Raw genomic sequence first — 24,819 nt, forward strand, 5'->3', positions numbered from 1 at the left:
GCGTAAATCCGAGGATTTGAGCCAAGCCCAACATCTCGCACTTATTCCAGCTGCTGACAACCTGGACGCTGTATCGAAAACGTAATAAGCTGACCTGACTTCATGCTTACCTGCATCGAAGCCTTTTTTAATAATGGAATTCAGTTGATCTTGAAGTTGCTCCGGGAGAGATTCCCCAAATTCTTGCAACTGCTTGAAAAGATTTCTGTTGTATTGGGTCATATACAACTGATACACCGCAATACGAGAGATGAGCATAGAACCATGGAAAACTCTGCGCCCAAAAGCATCCAGGAACTTTTGCTCCTTCCCGGGAGGTGCTGAAGAATGAGGTTTTGGACGTTTATACCTCTTCTGGGCGGACTCCATCACCACTGAATGATGCGCCAACTGTGTTTTTTGGAAACCAGGAGATGGCTGCACCAAATAAGTCACATCCGTCTTGCGGTTAACAGAAGGGACTGTCCAGGGATGTTTCCAGTTGCGCTACAGAAGATCCAGTAGAATGTCATGTACTGGAATTGACATTATTTCTTTTGGTGGATCCAGAAATTGAAGGACCTCCAGCATTTTATGCCTGGAGTCTTCTTCAGTTTGTAGTGTGAATGGAATAGTCTCCGCCATCTCCCTTATGAAATTAATAAAGGAGAGGTCCTCCGGTGGAGACTTATGCCTCTCCTCAGGTGGCAAAGGCTCCGATGGAACATCGACAGAAACCTGGGAATCAAAAGAATCATCTGTCCTTAAGCACTTGCAATCAATATTTTCCTATATCAATGTAACTTTTGTTTAACTGTTCCGTTTCAATGAGATCTGCAATGTCTCTAATTTCCTTGCAATATGAATAGAGGATATGTAAGAGAGATATAATATTGTTTATTCCTCTAAATTTGTTTGTTTTAAGCTGTTTTTCTCTGTACATTCTATCCTGAAAATTATTGAAAAATTCAATAAAAATTAAATTAAAAAAAAGAATCATCTGGATTATAAGGCTGATCTCCAGCATCCAACGGTTGTCCAGGCGGTAAAGAAGGACCTCCCCTGGCCGGAGGAGGCCTTGGCACTGAGGGTATCTGTGCCAGCATCGATGGCCTCGGGTCCGGCATCGGTGAGGGACGAAAAGGCATCAATGGCATCAGTGACTTCGCCGGGCACCTTGGTGCACTTGCTCCAGAAGATCCCGGAATGGGCTCCGGCATTGATGACCCCTCCTCATCCGAGGAGAGAGGAATGGGTGTTGAAGGAGCAATCGGAATCGGTGATTTCCCTGGTGCCATCCGCAGGGCACCGATGAGGACGTCCAGCTTGTCAAGGAGAGGAACAAGCACCGGTGGAACCGGTGCCGGTGTCCATGGCCTCGGAAGGCTCTGGATGGCCTGTTCCACTGCCTCTTGCACCATCTGGTGCAATTCCTCATGGAGCGCTGGAGTGGTGAACCCCAGGTCCAGAGTAGGAGGCATGGCGGGCATCGCCGGAGGGTCCACCAGTCCCAGTGGAGTCTCGGCTGTCGTGCCCACTGAAGGCGGAGAACGCCTCGGTGCATCCGGCTTAGAAGAGGGTCGAAGCTCCTCAGCCCGGGGCTTCTTCCTCGGTGGCTCAATTCCAGATGTTGAAGCCACCGGTGTCCCTGAGGTCGACGGCATAGATTTTTGATGTCTATGCCAGTGCTTCTCTCAGTGCTCGGCCTTACCTGTATTCAGCACCGAGTCATCAGTATCAGATCGATGGCACGGTTTAGCCGGTGACGGCGTCAATGAAGTTTGGAATGGCGGGTACTGCTTCGTATGGAATAAGAGCGCCACTTTCTCCAGACGCGCCCGACGGCCCTTCGGTGTCATCTGGGAGCAATTGGTACATGAATCTATGTCGTGCGTCGGGCCCAAAGTACACAGACCAAATGAGGGTCCGTGGTTGACATTGTCCTAGGATGGTCAGGGCATGATGATGTCACCCATATGTGAGGACTATCATCCTGCTTGTCCTGTGAGAATATCAGATGTAATTCTATGCAAGTAAATTTGGTGGCATAATTTCCAACGTTGATATATGCACATAAGTCCACTTTGAAAATTGAAATAACTTATATGTGTATTTGCCAGCTAACTTATGCAGGGGAAGCACACAACACATTATACCAGTATTCGTTTGACAAAGCATTCAACATATACACTACTTTAAAACATCAAAATAATAAAAAAAATACATTAAATATTAAGAAACAATATAACTTCTTAGCAAACATAACTTTGTAATTGCATTAAGAACAAAGTAATAGAAGAAACCGTTTTTCTTTTTAAAATCCTTTAATATTTTTAAATAATAATAATTATTATTCATTTTTAAATTATCTTCCAGGGTGGGTTTTTAGATTGGTGTACCAGAAATAAAGAAAAGGAAATTATCATTTTAGTATATATTTCACCTTCCTTTTCTTTCTGCTACACCAGTCAAGAACAAATGGGAAGTCCAAAAGTCCAATTCTTCATGAAGGGAGGATGTTTATCCTGCTCCTAGACTTCTTGCTCCATAGAAGCAATTATCATATTGTTCACATTAGTGCAAAATCCATGGCTACCTTTGCATCAATCCATCAATCCATCAATCCATGGCTACCTTTGCATCAATTTTCAGAAAGTACGTTTTGACTTTGAAAGTTGCCATGGGTATTTGTACCTGTTTTTTTGGTGGGTAGAATTTTGATGGAAAAGTATCAATGTGTGTACTTTTTCTCACCCCGATTAAACTCACCCCTGAGAATGCCTCCTCTAAATGCATTTAAAAGTGTACGCATTGTGGATCCCGGTGCATACTTTCTTGCCAGACAGCCCCTTTGTCTGGCTAAATCGGTATTTACCAAAACTACCCATCAACCTCAAAATTAATTTCCCCCTTTCTTTTACAACCAACCAACCAAAATACAGGGAATACAATCTTTATGAATAAACTCTGGTTTGTTTTTAAATCGGTATTTACCCAAATAAATGGCTTTTGAAAAGTGTACTTTATAAAAGCACATGTCCTGGTTCATCTGTTTATAGGAAAATTATCTTGTAATACATTTAAAAAACATAAAACTTACAGAAGCAAAAATTTTACTGATTGCAGCTTCTATCTGGAACTCAGGCACTTTCATGTCCATGTTGGCACTGACCATGTAAGCCATTGACTGAAAAAATCAATACATTATCCACATGATGCAATCTCGAGATGGCATAGTCGAAAATGAGTATTGCAAATGCTAGTAAGACATATAATCATCTCAAGACAATAACATAGCTTCATAACTTTCAACATATTAGAACCAGTGAAGTACTGTCACAAGCTGTTTGTGCCCTCCCACCAGTCTAATGCACTTTGGGGTAGATTTTCAAAACTTACTCACACGCGTCCATGTGCACGCTCTACCTGGCGCACATACAAGGATGTGTGATTTTATAACACTGCGCATGCCAGCATGCGCATGTTATAAAATGCCAGGTTGGTGCGTCCAAGGGGGGTTTAATTCTGCAAAATCACGCAGCAATACATCGGGGCCTTCCCCAGTTCTCTCGAAGTCAGCTCCAATTAAGGAGTGGACTGGGAGGGAACCCCCTACCCTAACCTCTGCTACATTTTTTTGAAGGGGTGAATAAATATCTGGACAAAGGTGAACCGGTAGATGTGGTATATTTGGATTTTCAGAAGGTGTTAGACAATGTTCCTCAAGACAGGCTTCTAAGAAAACTAAAAAGTCATGGGATAGGAGGCAATGTCCTTTCGTGGATTACAAACTGGTTAAAAGACAGGAAACAGAGAGTAGGATTAAATGGTCAATTTTCCCAGTGGAAAAAGGTAAACAGTGAAGTGCCTCAGGGATCTATACTTGGAACGGTGCTTTTCAATATATTTATAAATGATCTGGAAAGGTATATGACAAGCGAGGTGATCAAATTTGCAGATGACACAAAATTATTCAGAATTCTTAAATCACAAGCAGACTGTGATACATTACAGGAGGACCTTGCGAGACTGGAAGACTGGGCATCCAAATGGCAGATGAAATTTAATGTGGACAAGTGCAAGGTGTTGCATATAAGGGAAAAATAACCCTTGCTGTAGTTACACGATGTTAGGTTCCACATTAGGAGTTACCACCCAGGAAAAAGATCTAGGCATCATAGTGGATAATACTTTGAAACTTTCGGCTCAGTGTGCTACAGCAGTCAAAAAAGCAAACAGAATGTTAGGAATTATTAGGAAGGGAATGGTGAATAAAACAGAAAATGTCATAATGCCTCTGTATCGCTCCATGGTGAGACCGCATCTTGAATACTGTGTACAATTCTGGTCGCCGCATCTCAAAAAAATTATAGTTGCTATGGAGAAGGTACAGAGAAGGGCAACCAAAATGATAAAGGGGATGGAACAGCTCCCCTATGAGGAAAGGCTAAAGAGCTTAGGGCTGTTCAGTTTGGAGAAGAGATGGCTAAGCGGGGATATGATAGAGGTCTATAATATCATGAGAGGACTAGAATGGGTAAATGTGAATTGGTTATTTACACTTTCGGATAATAGAAGGACTAGGGGGCACTCCATGACATTAGCAAGTAGCACATTTAAGACTAATCGGAGAAAATTCTTTTTCACTCAACGCACAATTAAGCTCTAGAATTTGTTGCCAGAGAATGTGGTTAGTGCAGTTAGTGTAGCTGGGTTCAAAAAAGGTTTGGATACGTTTTTGGAGGAGAAGTCCATTAACTGCTATAAATAAAGTTGACTTAGGGAATGGCCTCTGCTATTACTGGCATTAATAGCATGGGATCTTCTTGGTGTTTGGGTACTTGCCAGGTTCTTGTGGCCTGGTTTGACCTCTGTTGGAAACAGGATGCTGGGCTTGATGGACCCTTGGTCTGACTCAGCATGGCAATTTCTTATGTTCTTAAGTTCTTAAATACAGAAAACCTGAGGATTCGCAAGTGCATCAACTAAGAATTAAAACAAAAAATGCATACAGTCATGTATCTGGGTTGCAGAAAGTTAGTGAAGCAATACATGATCAAGAAAGGGGTATGAATTATTACCAGAGAAAAATCTTGGGTAATTATATCTGATTGCCTCAGGGTTTCTAAGCAGTGTGACAAGACAGAAAGGAGAATCAGTAGAATAATAAAGTAAATATGGAATGGAGTAAACAGCAGCCAACCCAAATCACATCATGTGCTGCCCTGCTCTCCTCTCCTCTCCGAGCGAACTCGTGGCTGTGGCTATCCGCTGCTGCTGCATGCCATCTGCCTCCCAAGACTTCTCATGGCGGCTGGGATGCCGCCGATCTCCATGCCTCCTCTGGGCCTTTCTAGACGCACGTGCGCGCCACCGAGTCTCTCTTTAAAGACGCTATGGCGGGAACCTCAGGGGCGTCCCCGATTGATGACATCACAAGCTGGGATTTATAAGCACCTCCCTTGGCCTACACTAATCGAGTTGGCAATGAGTTCCTTCACCTACTGGTGCTTGTTCCTGTCTCCTTGGACGTTGGTGCCTGTCTTGGATCTCTACCTGCAGTTCTGGACTCTGGTTCGGGTACCTGCTCCTCAGGGGCCTGCGTGCGCTTCCTTGGGAGACTTGTCTCCAGACTTCCCCGCTCTGCGGGGTAGTCCCTGCGCCTCTCCAGAGGTCCTGCCTGCTGGCCTCCCCGCTCCTCGGGGTTGCCTTGAGAACTGCCTTGCAGAGACTCCTGCTCTATGCTCCCCGCTCCTCAGGGTAATATCTGCCTTGCCACCGGAGACTTTGACTCTGCTCTCCTCCGCTCCTTGGGGCAGTGCCTATGTCTCTGCACCAGTGACTTGCTCCGCACTTCCCTGCTTCTGCTTCCGTTCCTGGTTTCGGCATTCGATATCTGACTTCTGGCTCCCGACCTTGGCTTGTTCCTGGACTTCGGTTTCATCTCTTCCCACTGCCGTAGGTACTTGTTCATCACTGCCTGGAGGGTACTCCTAAGCCCCAGCGGCTCGGGTCTTCACGGGCTCCTCCTGGGGGGACTGCGGGCTTCCAAGGGTGAAGTCTCTTCTGACCTCCTGGGCATCTTCTCATCATTGGATTACCTCGGCAGGCTGCCCTTCTGATCCTTGGTTGCATAGGATCCACCTAACACCAAGAGGCCCGGGTCCCTAGGGCTCCTCCTGGGGGGACCTCGGGCTTCCAGTGGTGAAGCCGTCTTCGAAGTCTCTCCTCAGCGCTGCCTCCCAGTTGCAACGCCCACTGTGGGTATCCATAGCACGGCACCTGCAGTCTCAGCCGGCCCAAGGGTCGACGAACATAACATATACAGTCCACCAACCAATGTATATTTTTAAAAAATCTATTTTATTTTGATTATTTTTATGTTTTATTTCACCTTTGTAAACCGTTTTGACAAAAATTTATTTTTAAAAAACGGTATATAAATGCTTTTAAATAAATAAATAAATAAATCAGACAGGGTCTGCTTGCCCACCGCAACGCCAAGTCTGTTTTTATCAAAGGAGACAAAGAGTTGCATGGGCTGCCTGTGGGCTGCAGTGCACTCAAGATAAAAGGCAAGGCACGCTTGCACTCCAGGCTGTCCAGAGCCTGTTCCTCCTGGGGGGAATGGGGTCTTGGAAAGAAGGTGGGCAAAACAATGGACTGATTGAGATGGAAATCAGTCACCACTTTAGGTAGGAACTTATCGTGAGTGCGTAGAACCATCCTGTCATGAAAGAATTTCATATAGGGCGTATACGTTACTAACGCCTGAAGCTCACTAACCCTGCGAGCGAAGGTGGTGACCACATCCAGGAAAATGACATTCCAGGTGAGATGTTTAAGCTCGCAGGATTGCATAGGCTCGAAAGGAGACTGCATGAGTCACACTAGTACCACGTTGAGGTCCCAGGACACAACAGGAGGATGCAGAGGGGGCTTTGGTTGTAACAGGCCCCTCATGAAGCGGCCCACTAAGGCCTGCACAGAAATGGGTGTGCCATTTATCCCCTGGTGATAAGCGCTGATAGCACTCCGGTGAACTCTGATTGAGGTGGTCTGTAGCCCAGACTCCGAGAGGGACCACAAATAGTCCAATAGTTGAGGACTGGGGCACGAGAAAGGATCTATGTTAAGGGCCGTGGCAGACCGGGAACGGGACCGGGTGTCATGGCCGCCGGCCGCGGTCGGCCGCGACGTAGGCAGCACCAGGGGCAGTAAGCTTCACTCACCCGGTTCGCCGGGGTTAGTTGCGGGGTCTGCCGGGGAAAGCTGCCCTTCCTGCTCCTCCCTTGACTGCCGCCCTCGCCGAGCTGGCAGCGAGGATCGCGGCCATCTGACTCCTCCCCCTGTGCCTCATAGGGCCGCGCGCGCGGCTGCAGGATATTCTTAAAGGGGCCATGACAGGAAGTGTCATGGCTCCCCCTGATGCTCCTCCTCCTGCTTCCTGTATTTAAGGCAAGGGCTGAGCAGTCAGGTTCCTGCCTTGAGTGTGTTCCTGGCTCCTGGTTCCTGTTTCTTCGTCCCGTCTTCTCTCCTGCTCCGTGGACTGATTCTTGGCTGCTGACTTGGACTGGTGTTCGTGGCTTCTCCTGGTTATCCCTGGTTTGGTTCTGGATTCTTCTTTGGCTTGACCCCGGTACGGATTTGGACCCTTCTCCTGTCTCGACCCTGGCACGGCTTCGGACCCTTCTTCTGCCTTAACCCTGGACTGGATTCGGACCCCGCTGGTATTTTGAACTTTGGACCGGACTTGGACTTCTCTTTGATTCTATCCTCAAGACTGTCACGACCTGCTGGAGGCGCCAGCCGTCTGGAACCCACGACCTGCAGGAGGCACCTGCATCTAGACCTCTTACAGTCTTCAGAGGAATCGCCTAAGTCCCAGCGGCCGGACCCCTACGGGCTTCTCCTGGGGGGTCGCGTGCTTCCAGGGTGAAATCTTCTAGCAAGAGTCTTCGGTTCGCAAGGCCTCGCCCTTCGACGGTAGCTATTATCGTGAAACAAGGGTCCACTTTCATAACAGAATACCAAGGCCATGGACTCGGCAGAGGCCTCGGCTCGTCAAGCCATTCCAGGGTTGGCTCAGAAGGTTATAGAACAACAACGGATTCTGGAATCCATGGCATCATCATTAGAACGAATGAACGCACGTATGGAAGCCATGGCAGCTGCCCAGGCCGCCACTGCCGCCGTACCAGCGTTGGTGCCAAGTGTTGGCAGAACCACAATTCCGTTACCTATACCTCCACGCTATGCAGGAGATCCTCATTTGTGTCAAGGATTCATTGACCAATGCAACATGCATTTTCAACTTCAAGCCTCTTCGTTTCCAGACGATCTTACCAAGACCACGTACATTTTGTCACTGTTGGAGGGAAAGGCCCTGGCCTGGGCATCTCCTTATTGGCGATGATCAGATCCCATCCTGCAAAACCTTAAAAAATTCTTGGAACTTTTCGTCACAGTCTTCGATGATCCGGGAAAACAGGTAGTAGCCAGTTCTAAACTGCTACAACTACGACAAGGTAGTCGAGCCCTCGCATATTACACTATTGAGTTTAGAACTTTGGCCTCGGAACTGCATTGGGAAGAGAACTGCTTGCGTTCCATATACTTGGAGGGTCTGTCGTCAAAGATCAAGGACGAGATGGCGGCTCGAGAACTACCGAAGTCCTTAGCGCTATCATCAACTTAGTGAACCGGATAGACCGTCGGCTGCAAGAAAGAGCCCGTGAAGGAACTAATTCCAGAAGAACCAGCTCTTGGAACTCTCCTCATCCAGTCTCAACCGCCCCACAACCTTCCACATCTTCTGGAGGTAATACTGAAGAACCTATGCAACTGGGGCGTGGTCCTCTTTCCCCTGAGGAACGACAGAGACGCCGTCGGCCAGGCCTATGTACTGTGGAGGATAGGGTCACCTCATAGCCCGATGCCCGATTCGTCCAGGAAACTTCAAAGCCTAGGCTCTGGCGGAGGAGTAACCCTAGGCAGTACCTCTCCAGCTCTTCCACTTACTCTCCGGATCTCATTGGCACTTAAGGACCTTCATTTTTCCACCATGGCTCTAGTAGACTCCGGTGCCGGTGGGAGTTTCATTCTTCAAGACATCGTGGAGAAACTCCATATTCCTCTGCAACTTTGTCCCACACCATTGATTATATCCTCTATTCATGGAGACCCGCTACCGGGGAGGATAACCCATCAGACTGTTCCTCTGGAGTGTCACATCGGACCCAAACATTGCGAACAAATTTCATTTTATGTTATCCAGAGGGCCATACACCCCGTGGTACTGGGGATTCCCTGGTTGCAACGACACAATCCTCAGTTTGATTGGACGACCCTGAAACTCCTGCGATGGGGAGCTGCTTGTCAAGAGACTTGTCTTCAAGAATCCATACCTACCGACAGCTACCTATGCATTACACGACTCGAAGGGCTACCTGCATCGTATAGCCAGTTCGCAGATGTCTTCTCTAAAAAGGCAGCGGAGATCCTGCCCCCACATCGAGAATTTGACTGTGCCATTAACCTAGTTCCAGGGGCCTCTCCTCCCCGAGGAAAGGTCTATGCCCTATCCGCTTCAGAGACTCAGGCTATGACCAGTTACATTCAGGAGAATTTACAAAAAGGGTTCATTCGACGCTCTACCTCCCCGGCCGGAGCTGGTTTTTTCTTCGTGGGAAAAAAAGATGGAACACTTAGACCCTGCATTGATTTCCGTGGACTCAATGCTATCACCATTAAAGATTGATACCCACTACCTTTGATTGCTGAACTCTTTGATCGTTTACAAGGGGCCCAGATATTTTCCAAATTAGATCTCCGAGGGGCCTACAATCTTATCAGAATTCGCGAGGGTAATGAATGGAAAACGGCGTTCAACACGAGAGACGGACATTATGAATACCTGGTTATGCCGTTTGGACTGACTAATGCCCCTGCAGTATTTCAAAACTTCGTTAATGAAATATTCCAAGATCTGCTTTATATCTGTGTTGTGGTCTACTTAGATGACATTTTGATCTTCTCGGCTAATTTACAAGCTCATAGACTACACGTCATTCAGGTATTACAGCGGTTAAGAGAAAATAGACTGCATGCTAAGATTGAAAAATGTATTTTTGAAAAGGAGTCCCTACCTTTCCTGGGCTACATTATATCTAAACAAGGATTTCAAATGGACCCTGCTAAGCTAAAATGTATCAAAGAATGGCCTCAGCCTAATGGGCTGCGTGCGCTTCAACGTTTTTTAGGTTTCGCTAATTACTATCGCAGTTTTATTCAGAATTTCTCCAAAATTGCTGCACCCCTGACTGCCCTGACTCAAAAAGGAGTTAACATCAAGACCTGGCCTGTGGAGGCCGAGGAAGCCTTTCAACCCCTTAAAGACTCTTTCCTTCGGCAGCCCTGTCTTCGGCATCCCGATCCCAAGCGTCCATTTTTTATAGAAGTCGATGCATCAGCCGAAGGAGTTGGGGCCATTCTGAGCCAGACTACTACATCTGGAGCGGCGCATCCTTGTTCGTATTTCTCTATAAAATTTTCTGCAGCAGAACGTAACTATTCCATTGGAGACAAGGAGCTGCTTGCTATTAAGATGGCGCTAGAAGAATGGAGACAGTGGCTAGAAGGAGCCCAATATCGCATCACCATCTTTACGGATCACAAAAATTTAATGTATTTGCAACAAGCTCAACGATTAAACCCACGTCAAGCCCGTTGGGCCCTCTTTTTCACTCGGTTCGATATTGAAATACGTTATCGCCCTGCCGACAAGAACGTTAAAGCTGACACCTTATCTCGTTCATTCTCCACAGAAGATACTGAGGAATCAGAACAACATATCATTGATCCGGCCCGTATCATCCTGTCCGCTACCTTCACTGTGCCACCTGGGAAAACGGTGGTACCTAAGTGGCTACGCAATAAAGTTTTGGCTTGGGGTCATGATTCCAGACTGGCAGGACACCCGGGACGACTGCGAACACAGGCGTTGTTACAACAGTATTATTGGTGGCCGGAGATGCATAAGGATATAAGGGCTTATGTGGACTGTTGTCCAGTCAGCGCTCAACATAAAGTTCTCACCGGGAAACCTTGGGGGCCATTGCAACCATTGCCCATTCCTACCAGGCCTTGGACGCATATCTCCACAGATTTTATAGTAGAGCTTCCCTCTTCCGATGGCAATACTGTGATATGGGTGGTGGTGGATCGCTTTTCTAAAATGGCCCATTTTATTCCGCTCCCCTCCCTCCCGTCTGCCCCACGACTAGCTCAATTATTCATGCTACACATCTTCCGTCTCCATGGACTACCTCAACACATCACCTCGGACCGGGGACCGCAGTTCACGGCCCGCTATTGGCTTAACCTCTGCAAAAAGTTCCAGATTTCCTTGGATTTCACTACGGCTTTTCATCCGCAGGCAAATGGTCAGGCTGAACGCACTAACCGTACGCTCAAACAGTTCCTACGGTTGTATGTTAACTCTCGTCAAGATGACTGGGCATCTCTTCTCTCCTGGGCGGAATTTTCACATAATTCGCATGCTGGAACCTCTACGGGAACATCTCCCTTTCAGATTGTCTTCGGTCGCCAACCCCGTCCACCTTTGCCTGTACCGTTGCCTGTGCCTTCGCCAGCTGCTCAGTTGACTGCTACCCAACTGAAACAACTTTGGGCTCATACTCAACAGATGTTACAGAAAGCAGCCCGCTCCGTGAAGAAATTCACTGATCCACATCGACGCTAGGCTCCGCAGTTCCATTCCGGGGAGAGGGTGTGGCTCAGCACCCGGCATATCCGTCTGAGAGTCCCCTCTATGAGACTGGCTCCTCGATATATTGGTCCGTTTCCGGTGCTGAGACAACTAGGTCCGGTAACCTATCAACTTCGGTTACCGGCTTCATTGCGTATTCACAATTCTTTCCATGTGTCTCTTCTTAAGCCAGTGATCCTCAGGTGGCCTAGTCGGCAACCGCCAGAACCAACGCATCATCAGGCTGTGGATGAGACGATCTATCAAGTGCGAGACGTATTAGATGTCCGGAAACGGGGCACCATTTGGGAGTATCTCCTGGCCTGGGAGGGATTTGGTCCGGAGGAGAACTCGTGGGAACCGGCAAAGAATATATTGGACAAATCATTGCTCAAAGACTTTCATTCCAAACACCCTGGTAAACCCAAGCCTTCTAGGGGGAGGCCTAAAGGAGGGGGTACTGTTAAGGGCCGCGGCAGACCGCGACCGGGACCAGGTGTCATGGCCGCCGGCCGCGGTCGGCCAAGACGTAGGCAGCACCAGAAGCAGTAAGCTTCGCTCACCCGGTTCGCCGGGGTTAGTTGCGGGGTCTGCTGGGGAAAGCTGCCCTTCCTGCTCCTCCCTTGACTGCCGCCCTCGCCGAGCTGGCAGCGAGGATCGCGGCCATCTGACTCCTCCCCCTGTGCCTCATAGGGCCGCGCGCACGGCTGCAGGATATTCTTAAAGGGGCCATGACAGGAAGTGTCATGGCTCCCCCTGATGCTCCTCCTCCTGCTTCCTGTATTTAAGGCAAGGGCTGAGCAGTCAGGTTCCTGCCTTGAGTGTGTTCCTGGCTCCTGGTTCCTGTTTCTTCGTCCCGTCTTCTCTCCTGCTCCGTGGACTGATTCTTGGCTGCTGACTTGGACTGGTGTTCGTGGCTTCTCCTGGTTATCCCTGGTTTGGTTCTGGATTCTTCTTTGGCTTGACCCCAGTACGGATTTGGACCCTTCTCCTGTCTCGACCCTGGCACGGCTTCGGACCCTTCTCCTGCCTTAACCCTGGACTGGATTCGGACCCCGCTGGTATTTTGAACTTTGGACCGGACTTGGACTTCTCTTTGATTCCATCCTCAAGTCTGTCACGACCTGCTGAAGGCGCCAGCCATCTGGAACCCACGACCTGCAGGAGGCGCCTGCATCCAGACCTCTTACAGTCTTCAGAGGAATCGCCTAAGTCCCAGCGGCCGGACCCCTAAGGGCTTCTCCTGGGGGGGTCGCGTGCTTCCAGGGTGAAGTCTTCTAGCAAGAGTCTTCGGTTCGCAAGGCCTCGCCCTTCGACGGTAGCTATTACCGCGAAACAAGGGTCCACTTTCATAACAATCTAGGCCTTTCGCCTCACACCAGAGAACCTCCTCCACTTCAACCAGGAAGACTTCCTGGTGGAAGGCTTTTGGGAAGCCACCAGTACCTGTGACACATTATCCGAGAGATCGAGGGACTGTAAGACTACCCTTTCATCATCCAGGCAGTGAGGGCCAGTGACCGGAGGTTCGGGTGGTGCAATCTGCCCTGATCCTGCATGATCAGGTCGGGGGAGGCGCCCAGACATATGGGCTCCCATATCGATTGTCGGTCTAGACTTGTTGCTGCCAGTATGGGGCAACCAGAATCATGGTGCCTCTGTCCTGCTGGAGCCTCACTAGAGTCTTCCCCACCAGTGGGCCTTGCCCCAAAACTGGACAAAGGCATCCGAGGCTGATTCCCTGTCCTCCCTGTACAGGGAGCAAAAGTGGGTCAATTTGGAATTTTGAGGTGAGGCAAAGAGAGATCCACATCCGGACTGCCCCACAGGCGGAAGATCCTGTCCACAACCGCCGGGTTGAGCGACCACTTGTGAGAGTGGAACGTCCGACTGAGGCGCATTCTCTATCCCTGCAAGGTAAATTGCTCTCAAGAACATGTCCTTGAACAAGGCCCAGGCCCAAATCTATACTGCCTCCTGGCAGAGCAGGAAGGAGCCTGTGCCTCCTTACTTGTTTATGTATCACATTGCGACTTGGTTGTCGGTCTAGATCAGGACCACTTTGTGGGCCAGGTGATCCTGGAACGCCGAAAGGGCATACCGGATTGCACGCAGCTCCAAGAATTTGATTTGACAACTCGCTTCCTGCTCCGACCACATGCCTTGCGTGTGAAGACTGGCCACATGAGCAACCCAACCCAAGGTGGAGGCGTCAGTGGTCAACACTGCTTGGGGGTATGGCATTTGGAAGGGAAGACCTGTTTCCAAATTGGACAGACTCTCCCACCAGGAGAGGGAGCCTTGGAGCGGTGAGGTAACTTGGATTGGTGCTGAGAGGGCCTGGGTAGCCTGAAGCCATTAAGAGTGGAGAGTCCACTGTGCTACTCACATGGCCAGCCGGGCCAGCGGAGTGACATGCATCGCTGCTGCCATGTAGTCCAGTAAACGGAGCAGTACCCTGGCAGAGACTGTCCGACAGTAGCGGACTGAGTACACCAGCGATGCCAGGGTCTGGGTGCAGTCCCGGGGAAAGAATGTTCTGGCCAGAGTTGTGTTCAGCAGAGCCCCAATGAATGCTAGCCATGTGGACAGACTCAGCTGGGATTTGGGGAAATTGATCACGAACCCCAGTGACTGTAGCACTCTGGCTGTCACGCAGGAGGGAGCGTAGAGCACCCTCCTGCGTCATGCTCCTGATGAGCCAGTTGTCCAGGTAGGGGAAAACGTGCACCCCACTGCGGTGCAGGTGTACCCCTACCTCGGCCAGACATTTCATAAAGAATCCGCAGGGCTGATGCAGGCCGACTGGCAGCATCAGGCAGTGGAAATGTCTGTGGCCCACTATGACGCGGAGATACTTCCTGTAAGATGGGAATATCGCAATGTGGGCGTAAGCATCCTTCAGATCGAGAGAGCAGAGCCAATCTCTTTTTTGAAGGAGAGGAATTAGGATCCCCAGGGAGACCATTTTGAACCATTCCCGCTGCAAGAATCTGTTTAAGGCTCTGATGTTAAGAATGGGCCGAAGGCTGCCTGTTTTCTTTGGTATCAGAAAATATCTTAAGTAGAACCACTAGCACTGCTGGGAGCGGGGCACGGGTCCGACTGCACCTGCCTGTAACAAGGCTGAGAGCTCGAGCTCGAGCATTGCCTGATACTCCGACAGGACCCACTCAGGAGAGGGCAGAGAATCCGCTGGAACTGTCCGGAAATTCAGGTGGTAGCCGTGTTGTACAATGGCCAGAACCTAGCAATCGGTGGTAATAGGGGGCCAATGGCAGGCACAGCCCCGACCAGTGGGCAGGGATCTGCAGGCACTGCCAGGTGGTCTCCACTCTTTTGCTGCCAGTCAAAAACACGCAGCTGGACTAGGCTGTGGCGCAGGCTGGGGCCTGGGGTCACGCTGTTGGTGAGGCCAGCCCCTTGTTGGAGGACAGGATGCCCTGTTGCGGGACGTCGGAGGGTAGTATCTCCTCTGACGGTAGAAGGATTTGCACGGACCCTGTCGCAGGGACCTATGCATGGAGAACGGCGGGTCAGATGTGCTGGTGGACAGCTGCTGCAAGGTCTCATGGTGGTCCTTGAGCTGAGAGACTGTGTCCCTGACCTTTTCTCTAATGAAATTCTCTCCTGTGCATGGTAGATCCACCAATCTGTCCTGGACCTCTGGGCGGAGGTTGGAGGCTCAGAGCCAGGCCATGCAGCGGGCGCTAATGCCCACGGCTAAAACTCTGGCCGTCGTCTGAAAAACTTTATAGGTGGACCTCATCTTGTGTTTGCCAGCCTCCACGCCCTTTTGGACTATTGCCTCCAGCACATCCTGCTGCTTTTGAGGCAGATGCTCTGCCAGTTCCTGAACCTGTTTCCACAAGTTCCTATTGTACTGGGCCATGTACAATTGGTAGGCGGAATTGCGAGTAATGACCATCGCCCCTTGAAAAATTCTCCTACCTAGAGCATCCAGGGCCCTATGTTCTTGGCCTGTGGGGTGGGGGGTGTGGTGTGGAGGAATGCATGCAAGATCTCTTGGCCTTTTTAAGGGCAGATTCCATATCCACAGATTGGTGGGGGAGCTAACACTTTTGAAAGCCCAAGGTTTGTTGTACTAGATAAAGGGCATCAGTCTTCTGATTAACGGGGGGGGGATGGGGGGGGGGGGGGGGAAAAGAGCCGGGGTGCTCCCAGACCTTGTAGAGGAGTTCCAACAGGATCTTGTGCATTGGAATGGCTACCACCTCGTTTGATTACTTCCACAAATTGGAGAATTTCCAGCATTTTGTGGTGGGCATCTTCCTCAATGAGGAGTTGGAAGGGGATGGCTTCTGCCATGGCCCTAATGAAGCTCGCGAAGGAGGTCTTCTGGGGGAGAGAGACGTCTTTCATCCAGCAGAGAAGGCTCAGATGGCAGGTCACCGGAAAACTCAGACGAGGAGTCAGAGGTATCATCACCCCAGGGATCGTAAGGGATCCCCTCACTTGACATCCACTGGGGGACGGCGAGGGGGCCCAGCATCCATGGTCCTTGGCAGCAGCATCGAGGGTGGCCTCGGTGTCGGGGGCCATAAGGGCATCAATAGTGCCGGGGGCACCAAAGGCCCAGAGAGGACAAAAGGCCCTGGAGCTCCCAATGGCCCAGAAATAGGCTTAGGCAATGGAGGCACCGTCGAGGGTTTTGGGCGTGGCACCGTATCCTCTTCCTTGGAAGAACTGGAGATAGGGATGTGAATCGTTTTTTGACGATTTAAAATATCGTCCGATATATTTTAAATCGTCAAAAATCGTTAGGGCCACGATACAATACCAATTCCCCCGATTTATCGTCAAAAAATCGTAAATCGGGGGAAGGGGGAGGGCAGGAAAACCGGCACACTAAAACCCCCTAAAACCCACCCCCGACCCTTTAAATTAAATCCCCCACCCTCCCGAACCCCCCCCCAAATGCCTTAAATTACCTGGGGGTCCAGCGGCACACTAAAACACGGCACACTAAAACCCCCTAAAACCCACCCCGACCCTTTAAATTAAATCCCCCACCCTCCCGAACCCCCCCCCCCCCCCACAAATGCCTTAAATTACCTGGGGGTCCAGCGGCACACTAAAACACGGCACACTAAAACCCCCTAAAACCCACCCCGACCCTTTAAATTAAATCCCCCACCCTCCCGAACCCCCCCCACAAATGCCTTAAATTACCTGGGGGTCCGTAGCGGCGGTCCGTAGCTTAAATTACCTCCGTAGCCTTAAATTACCTCCATAGCGGCGGTCCGTAGCTAAATCGGGGGAAGGGGGAGAGCAGGAAACCGGCACACTAAATCGTGTAGTCTTCAGCCGGCGCCATTTTGCAAAATGGCCGCCGCAAAATGGCGGCGGCCATAGACCAAAACGATTCGACGCAGGAGGTCGTTCCGGACCCCCGCTGGACTTTTGGCAAGTCTTGTGGGGGTCAGGAGGCCCCCCCAAGCTGGCCAAAAGTTCCTGAGGGTCCAGCGGGGGTCCGGGAGCGATCTCCTGCCGCGAAACGTTTTCCGTACGGAAAATGGCGCCGGCAGGAGATCGACTGCAGGAGGTCGTTCAGCGGGGGTCCGGAACCCTCGCTGAACGACCTCCTGCAGTCGATCTCCTGCCGGTGCCATTTTCCGTACGGAAAACGATTCGCGGCAGGAGATCGCTCCCGGACCCCCGCTGGACCCCCAGGAACTTTTGGCCAGCTTGGGGGGGCCTCCTGACCCCCACAAGACTTGCCAAAAGTCCAGCGGGGGTCCGGAACGACCTCCTGCGTCGAATCGTTTTGGTCTATGGCCGCCGCCATTTTGCGGCGGCCATTTTGCAAAATGGCGCCGGCTGAAGACTACACGATTTAGTGTGCCGGTTTCCTGCTCTCCCCCTTCCCCCGATTTAGCTACGGACCGCCGCTACGGAGGTAATTTAAGCTACGGACCGCCGCTACGGACCCCCAGGTAATTTAAGGCATTTGGGGGGGGGGTTCGGGAGGGTGGGGGATTTAATTTAAAGGGTCGGGGTGGGTTTTAGGGGGTTTTAGTGTGCCGTGTTTTAGTGTGCCGCTGGACCCCCAGGTAATTTAAGGCATTTGGGGGGGGTTCGGGAGGGTGGGGGATTTAATTTAAAGGGTTGGGGGTGGGTTTTAGGGGGTTTTAGTGTGCCGGCTCACGATTTTAACGATTTTCAAGATACTTTACACACCCAAACGGCAACAATACGATTCCCTCCCCCTCCCAGCCGAAATCGATCGTTAAGACGATCGAGGACACGATTCACATCTCTAGGATTGGTATCACTCTGGATGGTCACCTTGATGACCGACTGTGAACTGAGGGAACCCTGGGAACTGGTTGGTTAGGCAGAACAGTGAAGAGAACGTCGAGCCACTCCAACAGGGGTGCTAACAGCACAGGTGCTGGTTCGGGCGCCGGTGCTGGGGACGGTTAAAAGCTCCAGAGGGCTTGAAGCACCGCCTGCTGCACCCTGCAGACTAACTCCTCCTGGAAGGCTGGTGAAGAGAACACAGACGATGGGGGAGGAGGTTGAGGTATCACCGGAGCCTCCAAGGGGTTCCACAGAGGCTCGGTGTCTGGTACCGCACTCGGTGTGGAATGCCTGGGACTCCTGGGTTTGGAAGAGGACGGGACCTCTTCACCATGTGTTCGCTTCGGAGGAGGCTCGGCATGGGCTGGTGCTCCTCTGGAATCGGCACGGTGCCATGCGATGACGACTCTGGTGTCAGTGTCGATGCTTGCCTCTGTGCTCAGCCCAGTGTTTCTACAGCGCCGAGGTTGACAAGGATCCGGATGCTTTGGATCGATCCGATGAGAGAGAGAGGGCTGGCCCCCCAAGCCCTTCTCTTCCTGAGGAGGAATAGAACGAAACGTGGAGGGTGAACATGCGTCACAAGGGTCTCCGCAGCCCTTCCGTCTCAAGGCTCCCAATGCTGGAGTTGATGGAGCTGACCTTTTGGCGCCAAAAAGCTGCTCCATCTTGTCCAGCCAGAATTGACGGCCCTTGGGGGTCATCTTAGCCAACTGGGGCACCCGCAGATATCATGGGGGCCCCCAGGCAGAGGATGCAGACCTCATGCGGATCTGTGAGAGACATGATCCGCGGGCACTGGGGGCATTTGCAAAAACCGGATGATGCCATAAAAGTATGCTGGCTAGCAGTCGATGGCCCACGGCCACCGGGGTACGACACGCTCAGGAATCGACCGCAAAGAACGAGGGAAAAAATACCTACCGAGATGCTGGGGGAATCGATAATGAAGGGGGAACCGTGTGAAGAAGAACAGAGGAAAAATCCTCTGAGTTAGTTTTAGAAAAATGTCTGGAGAGAGCTCCAAGGACCGCGAGGCAACTGCTTCGTGGAAAAAACAAGACTGAAGAGGGACCTTGCATGGCCGGTGTCAGGGGCATGCTCAGTGTGCCAGTCAAAGTTTCTAGAAACTTTGACAAAAGTTTTCCATGCCGAGCTCCATCTGAAGATGTCACCCATCTGTGAGGACTACCATCCTGTTTGTCCTAGGACAAAATTCTTTTTCACTCAACGCACATTTAAGCTCTGGAATTCATTGCCAGAGAATGTGGTTAAGAGGTAGATTTTCAAAGGTACGCGTGGGCGTTCATGTGCGCATGCTACCCGGCGCACACACAAGGAGGCCTGATTTTATAACCTGCACGCAATTATAAAATCGGGGGTCAGCGCGCACAAGGGGATGCGCAATTCGCATGCCGACACCCACAGCTATTGCAGTCCCGGGCCGTGCCCTGGTCCCTCCATCTAACTCGGGGACAGCCCAGGCCATTTCGGTGCCTCCTCAGGCCTGCAGGACTTCCAGCGCATCTCTCCCTCCTCGGGAGAGATGCCGACGATCCGCCGTGGCTGGCCCCGCCCCCTAGATGCGCATGCGCGAAGAGTCGTCCCTCTTAAAGGGGCCAGCACAGGAAATCCTTAGCCCTGCCTTGGATGACGTCAGACGCCATCAGGGTATTTAAACCCTGCAACTGGACTCCTTCAGTGCCTTGCAACGAGGTTCACTCAGTCCCTGAGTCTCTAGTTGCAGCGTTGATCTTGGATCGCCTCTTCTGTCTTCTGGCTTCTGACCCGGCTTTGTCTCCTGACTCATTTATTTTATTTATTTATTTAAAAACTTTTATATACCGGTATTAGTATGCATACATCATACCGGTTTACAATGTAACTTTAAAGGTAGAAATTACAATGAACAGGGAGGGCGAACAAGGAGGAGTATACAAAGAGCAGGAGGTGGAGGAATTAAAGCAATAAATAAAAACTGCAACGGACTATTTACAGGAATATACAAGGCGTAGGCAAGATACTTGCAGAAGTCGGTGTACTTAATCAGGGTAGGCTTGTCGGAAGAGCCATGTTTTAAGTTTTTTTCTGAACTTGGCGTAACATGGCTCTAGCCTGAGAGTGGTAGGGAGGGTGTTCCATTGTTTAGGGCCTGCAATGGATAGTGCACGGTCCCTAGTAGAGGAGAGGTGGGCTTTTTTCAAAGGGGGAATGGAGAGGGTGCCTTTGTTGACAGTGCGAGTGGGTCGTTCAGTGCGTATAGGACGAAAGGGTTCATCCAACCAATTGGAATTGTGCGAGTGGATGGACTTGTGCACTATGGTTAGAATTTTGAAGAGAATTCGGGATGCGATGGGGAGCCAGTGGAGTTCTTTGAGTATTGGGGTAATGTGATCAGCTTTCCTTGAGTTGGTGATGACCCTGGCGATGGCATTCTGGAGCATTTGTAAGGGCTTGGTGGTGGAGGAGGGTAGGCCAAGGAAGAGGGCATTACAGTAGTCCAGCTTTGAGGAAAGGGTGGCTTGGACGACGGTGCGGAAGTCATGATAGTGGAGGAGGGGTCTGAGTTTCTTCAGGATGTGAAGCTTGAAGAAACCTTCTTTGAGGATGGAGTTGATCTGTTTTTTGAGATTGAGTTGTTGATCTATGATAACCCCAAGGTCTCTTACTGTGGGTTGGGGTGTTATGACGTTGAAAGCTGGATCGTTGGAGATCGGTGGTTTGGGAGGGAGGTGAGGAGAGATAAGGAGCAGCTCTGTTTTGGAGGAGTTTAGAGCGAGGTGGATGTTGGTGAGGAAGTCATTGATGTTGGCAAGACATGTGTTCCAGAAGGCAAGGGCATCTGAGAGAGAGTTGTGAATGGGAATGACGATTTGAACGTCATCTGCATAGAGGTAGAATTTGAGGCCGAGGTCTGTGAGGAGCTGACATAGAGGTGTGAGATAAATGTTGAAAAGGGTGGAGGAGAGGGAGGAGCCTTGTGGGACACCTTGAGACAAGGGATAGAGTGTGGAGTTGGCGTTTCCTATCTTGACGGAGAACTTTCTGTTAGATAAGTAGGATTTAAACCATAGTAGGGCTAGGCCTGAGATGCCTTTTTCGGATAGCCGGTTGATGAGGAGGTTATGGTTGATGGTATCAAAGGCAGCTGAGATGTCGAGTAGGGCGAGGAGGTAACAGTTGCCTCGGTCCATGCCTATGAGTAAGTGGTCCGTGAGGGAGAGCAGGAGGGTTTCTGTATTGAGGTATTTACGGAAGCCGTATTGGGCTGGATGCAGAATGTTGTTGCTTTCTAGATATTCTGTAAGTTGGATGTTTACAATCTTTTCCATAATTTTGGATAGGAAGGGCAGGTTAGAGATAGGGCGGAAGTTAGCGGGGTCTTTAGGGTCTAGTGTTGGTTTTTTTAGGAGGGGCTTGACAATAGCTTGTTTAAGAGCATCTGGGACAGAGCCTGAAGAGAGGGAGGAGTTTATGATGTCTGCGATGGGTTTGGATATAGTGTTCGGGATGGAGAGGAGGGATTTTGTGGGAATGGTGTCTGAAGGGTGGGAAGCTGGTTTAAGTTTTCTGAGAATAGATTCCACTTCTTTAGCGGAAGTCAGGTCAAGGGTTTGGAGGGTGGGTGAAGTGGGGGAAGGTTGGAGGGAGGGGGAAGGGGAGGTGGATGGAGAAGGGTGTTGAAATCTGCGGAGGATGTTGGTGATTTTTGTGAGGAAATACTGGGCGATTTCTTCGCTCTTAGTGGAGGCATCATTCTCAGGGATAGTGGGCTGAGAGGATTTGGTGAGGTTGGCAACATAATTGAAAAGGGCTTTCGGGTTGTACATGTATTGGTGGATCTTAGCTGAAAAGTAGTCTCTTTTTGTTTTGAGGGTGGTTATTCTATATTGGTGAAGGGTAGTTTTGAAACTTGAGGCGAGTTGGGGTGAGGGGGCTTTACGCCAGTTTCTCTCATGCTGCCTGAGGGTATTTTTTAGGGATCTTAGTTCAGTCGTGTACCAGGGTTGATGATTTTTTGTGGGTTGGGTAATGTTACGTCTGGAGATGGGGCATAGTTTGTCAGCAATTTCAAGAGTCATGCTGAGCCAGGATTTGATGGCAGTCTCTGGACTGGAGCAGTCAAGGCTAGTGGATGTGTTGGAAATGGCAAGAGCCAGTTCATCTCCAGAGCAGGGTTTCCTGAAGGTGAAGGTGGTGTTGTTTGAGGGAGTGGGGGTAGTAGGGAAGTTAAGGGGGAGGAGGGCTTTTATGAGGAAGTGGTCTGACCAAGGTACAGGGGAGCAGGTGGGGGGGGTGGGATGGTAGGAAGCAGTGGTTGATGAATATAAGGTCAAGGAGTGACCAGCTTGGTGCGTGGGGAAGGCAACAATTTGTCTAAGGCCTAGAGCTTGGAGTGCAGTAAGGAATGCCTCACAAGAAGGGGTAAGGGGGGTGGCATCGACATGGAGGTTGAAGTCTCCTAGTATGATGGAAGGGATTTCAATGTTTATGTTGGCAGATAAGAATTCAATTAAGGGGGAGGGGTCCCGTTCGATGGATCCAGGAGGGGCATAAATGAGACAGATTTGCAGTGAGGGGGCTTTGAAGAGGCCAATTTCTAGCTTGGAGGGTGATGTGGTGTGGGAGAGTTTGAGATTAAGGTGTTTCTTGAAGGCTAGGAGGATGCCACCTCCTCTTTTCTTGGGTCTTGGAATGGATAGGAATTCGTAGGATTGTGTAGGTAGCTGGTTCAGGAGGACAATGTCTGTTTCTTTGAGCCAGGTTTCCGTGATGGCACAGATGTCTGGCTTGGTGTCAGTGAGGAGGTCATTTAGGATGGGGGTTTTTTTGGAGAGTGATTGGGCGTTGAACAGAATGAACAGACTCATCTGTTCATTCTGAACTCAACAGAATGAACAGACTCATCTTCAGCTTCCGCTCCTGGTTTTGGTATTGACTTCTGACTTCCGACCCGGCTCCGTCCTACGACTCCATCTTCAGCTTCCGCCCCTGGCTTTGGTTTTGGATCTCTGACTTCTGGCTTCTGACCCGGCTTCACTCCTGGACTCCGACTTTGGCTCCTTCCACCACCTCAGGTATCCGGTACTCGCTGGCCCAGAGGATTCTCCTAAGTCCCAGCGGCTCGGGCTCTCACAGGCTCCTCCCAGGGGAGCCTCCCAGGGGAGTCTTCACCCTCGGGCTTCCGAGGGTGAAGACTCTTCCAGCCTCCTGGGCCCAGCCGTCCTCTTCGTCCACCTCTCCGGACCCTGCCTGGATCCTTGGTCGCATAGGGTCCTGCCTAAGTCCAAGTGGCCCGGGTTCCTAAGGGCTCCTCCTGGGGGGACCTCGGGCTTCCTGTGGTGAAGTCTTCTCTTGAGTCTCTTCAGCGCCGCCTCCCGGCTGTGACGCTTCCTGTGAGTTCCCACAGTACTCCATCCACTGTCTCAGTCGGCCCAAGAGTCCACGACCGTAACAGTTTGCAAGGCCATGGACCCGGCAGATCTTGCAGGCTTGAAAGCCATCCTGGGTATTGCACAAAGTCTGCAACAGCAGCAAACTTGCCTCAACTCTCTGATGGCAACAGTGCAGGGACTAGCTGGCCGCGTTGGCGGAGCCACTGCTTCCAGTTTCCCGGTATCTGGAGCTGAGACCAATACTGGTTCAGCAGCACCCATACAGATGCCAGCACCTCGCGGTTTTCGGGAGATGCGAAGCTTTGCCGAGGGTTCCTGAACCAGTGCTATATTCGATTTAATCTTCTTCCAGCTCAGTTCCTGTTGGACCGGGTCAAGACAAGCTATATTATCTCCCTGCTGGATGGGAGACCCTTGGCGAGGGCCTCCAACCTGTGGGAGCGTCAGGACTCCCGCCTGGACAGTCTGGTACAGTTCATCACCGCCTTTCGGCAGGTCTTCGATGAGTCCTCCCGCAGACCTACTGCTGCATCAGAATTGCTCCAGCTGCGTTAGGGTAACCGGCCTTTGGCTGAACATGCCATGGACTTTCAGACTCTTGCTGCCGAATTGAACTGGGGAAGCGATAGCCTGCACGGCATCTTCTTGGAAAGACTCTCCCCAAAACTTCAGGATGAATTGGCAGCCCGAGATCTCCCGGACGACCTGAACGATCTCATTGATCTAGCGGGCCGCGTGTACCATCGTATCCAACACCGGTTCCGGGAGAGGAGGGCACTCCCCTTCTGCCTCTCTGGGGGCTCAGGATCCTGAACCCATGCAGGTGGGCCGGGGGCCTCTCTCTCAAGAAGAAAGGAAGAGACGTTGGTCCCTGGGCCTGTGCCTGTATTGCGCTGGCAAGCGCCATTTCCTTGCCCGTTGTAGCGAACATCTGGGAAACACTCGGACCTAGGGACAGTCGGGGAGATAGCCCTAGGTCACACCACTTCTACCTCCCCGTGCACCGTCCCGGTGACTTTACTCCTTCCCAAAGGAGAGTTCGAAACGCTAGCCCTCATTGATTCTGGAGCTGGGGGAAACTTCATACTCCAGGACTTGCTCCAGCAACTCCAGATTGGGGTTCAACCTCAAAGACCCCCCTCTCCGTGTGTCTTCTATTCAGGGGAGACTTCTTCCAGGGACCATCACCACTCGTACCAGGCCTCTCACGCTCCGCACGGGTATTCTGCATGAGGAGGAGATTTCGTTCCTCATCCTGGAGAAGTCCATGCATCCGGTCATCCTAGGGCTACCTTGGCTGCGGAAGCACTCTCCCATAATCTCATGGGATACCCTCCAGGTGGCGTCCTG

General features: G+C 50.8%; 1 protein-coding gene across 6 annotated transcripts in view; it reads right to left on the reverse strand.

Moving 5' to 3' along the window:
* LOC115099048 (very long-chain specific acyl-CoA dehydrogenase, mitochondrial-like) overlaps positions 1-24,819 on the reverse strand; it is a 490,244-nt gene that overhangs the window by 208,873 nt on the left and 256,552 nt on the right. For all 6 annotated transcript variants that reach the window (XM_029616323.1, XM_029616322.1, XM_029616317.1 and 3 more), the window contains one exon: positions 3,080-3,166. In XM_029616323.1, the coding sequence (XP_029472183.1) occupies positions 3,080-3,166 (87 nt within the window). The remainder of the gene's footprint in view (positions 1-3,079; positions 3,167-24,819) is intronic.

This window comes from Rhinatrema bivittatum, chromosome 9, assembly GCF_901001135.1.
Source record: "Rhinatrema bivittatum chromosome 9, aRhiBiv1.1, whole genome shotgun sequence".
NCBI classification, from domain to species: domain Eukaryota; kingdom Metazoa; phylum Chordata; class Amphibia; order Gymnophiona; family Rhinatrematidae; genus Rhinatrema; species Rhinatrema bivittatum.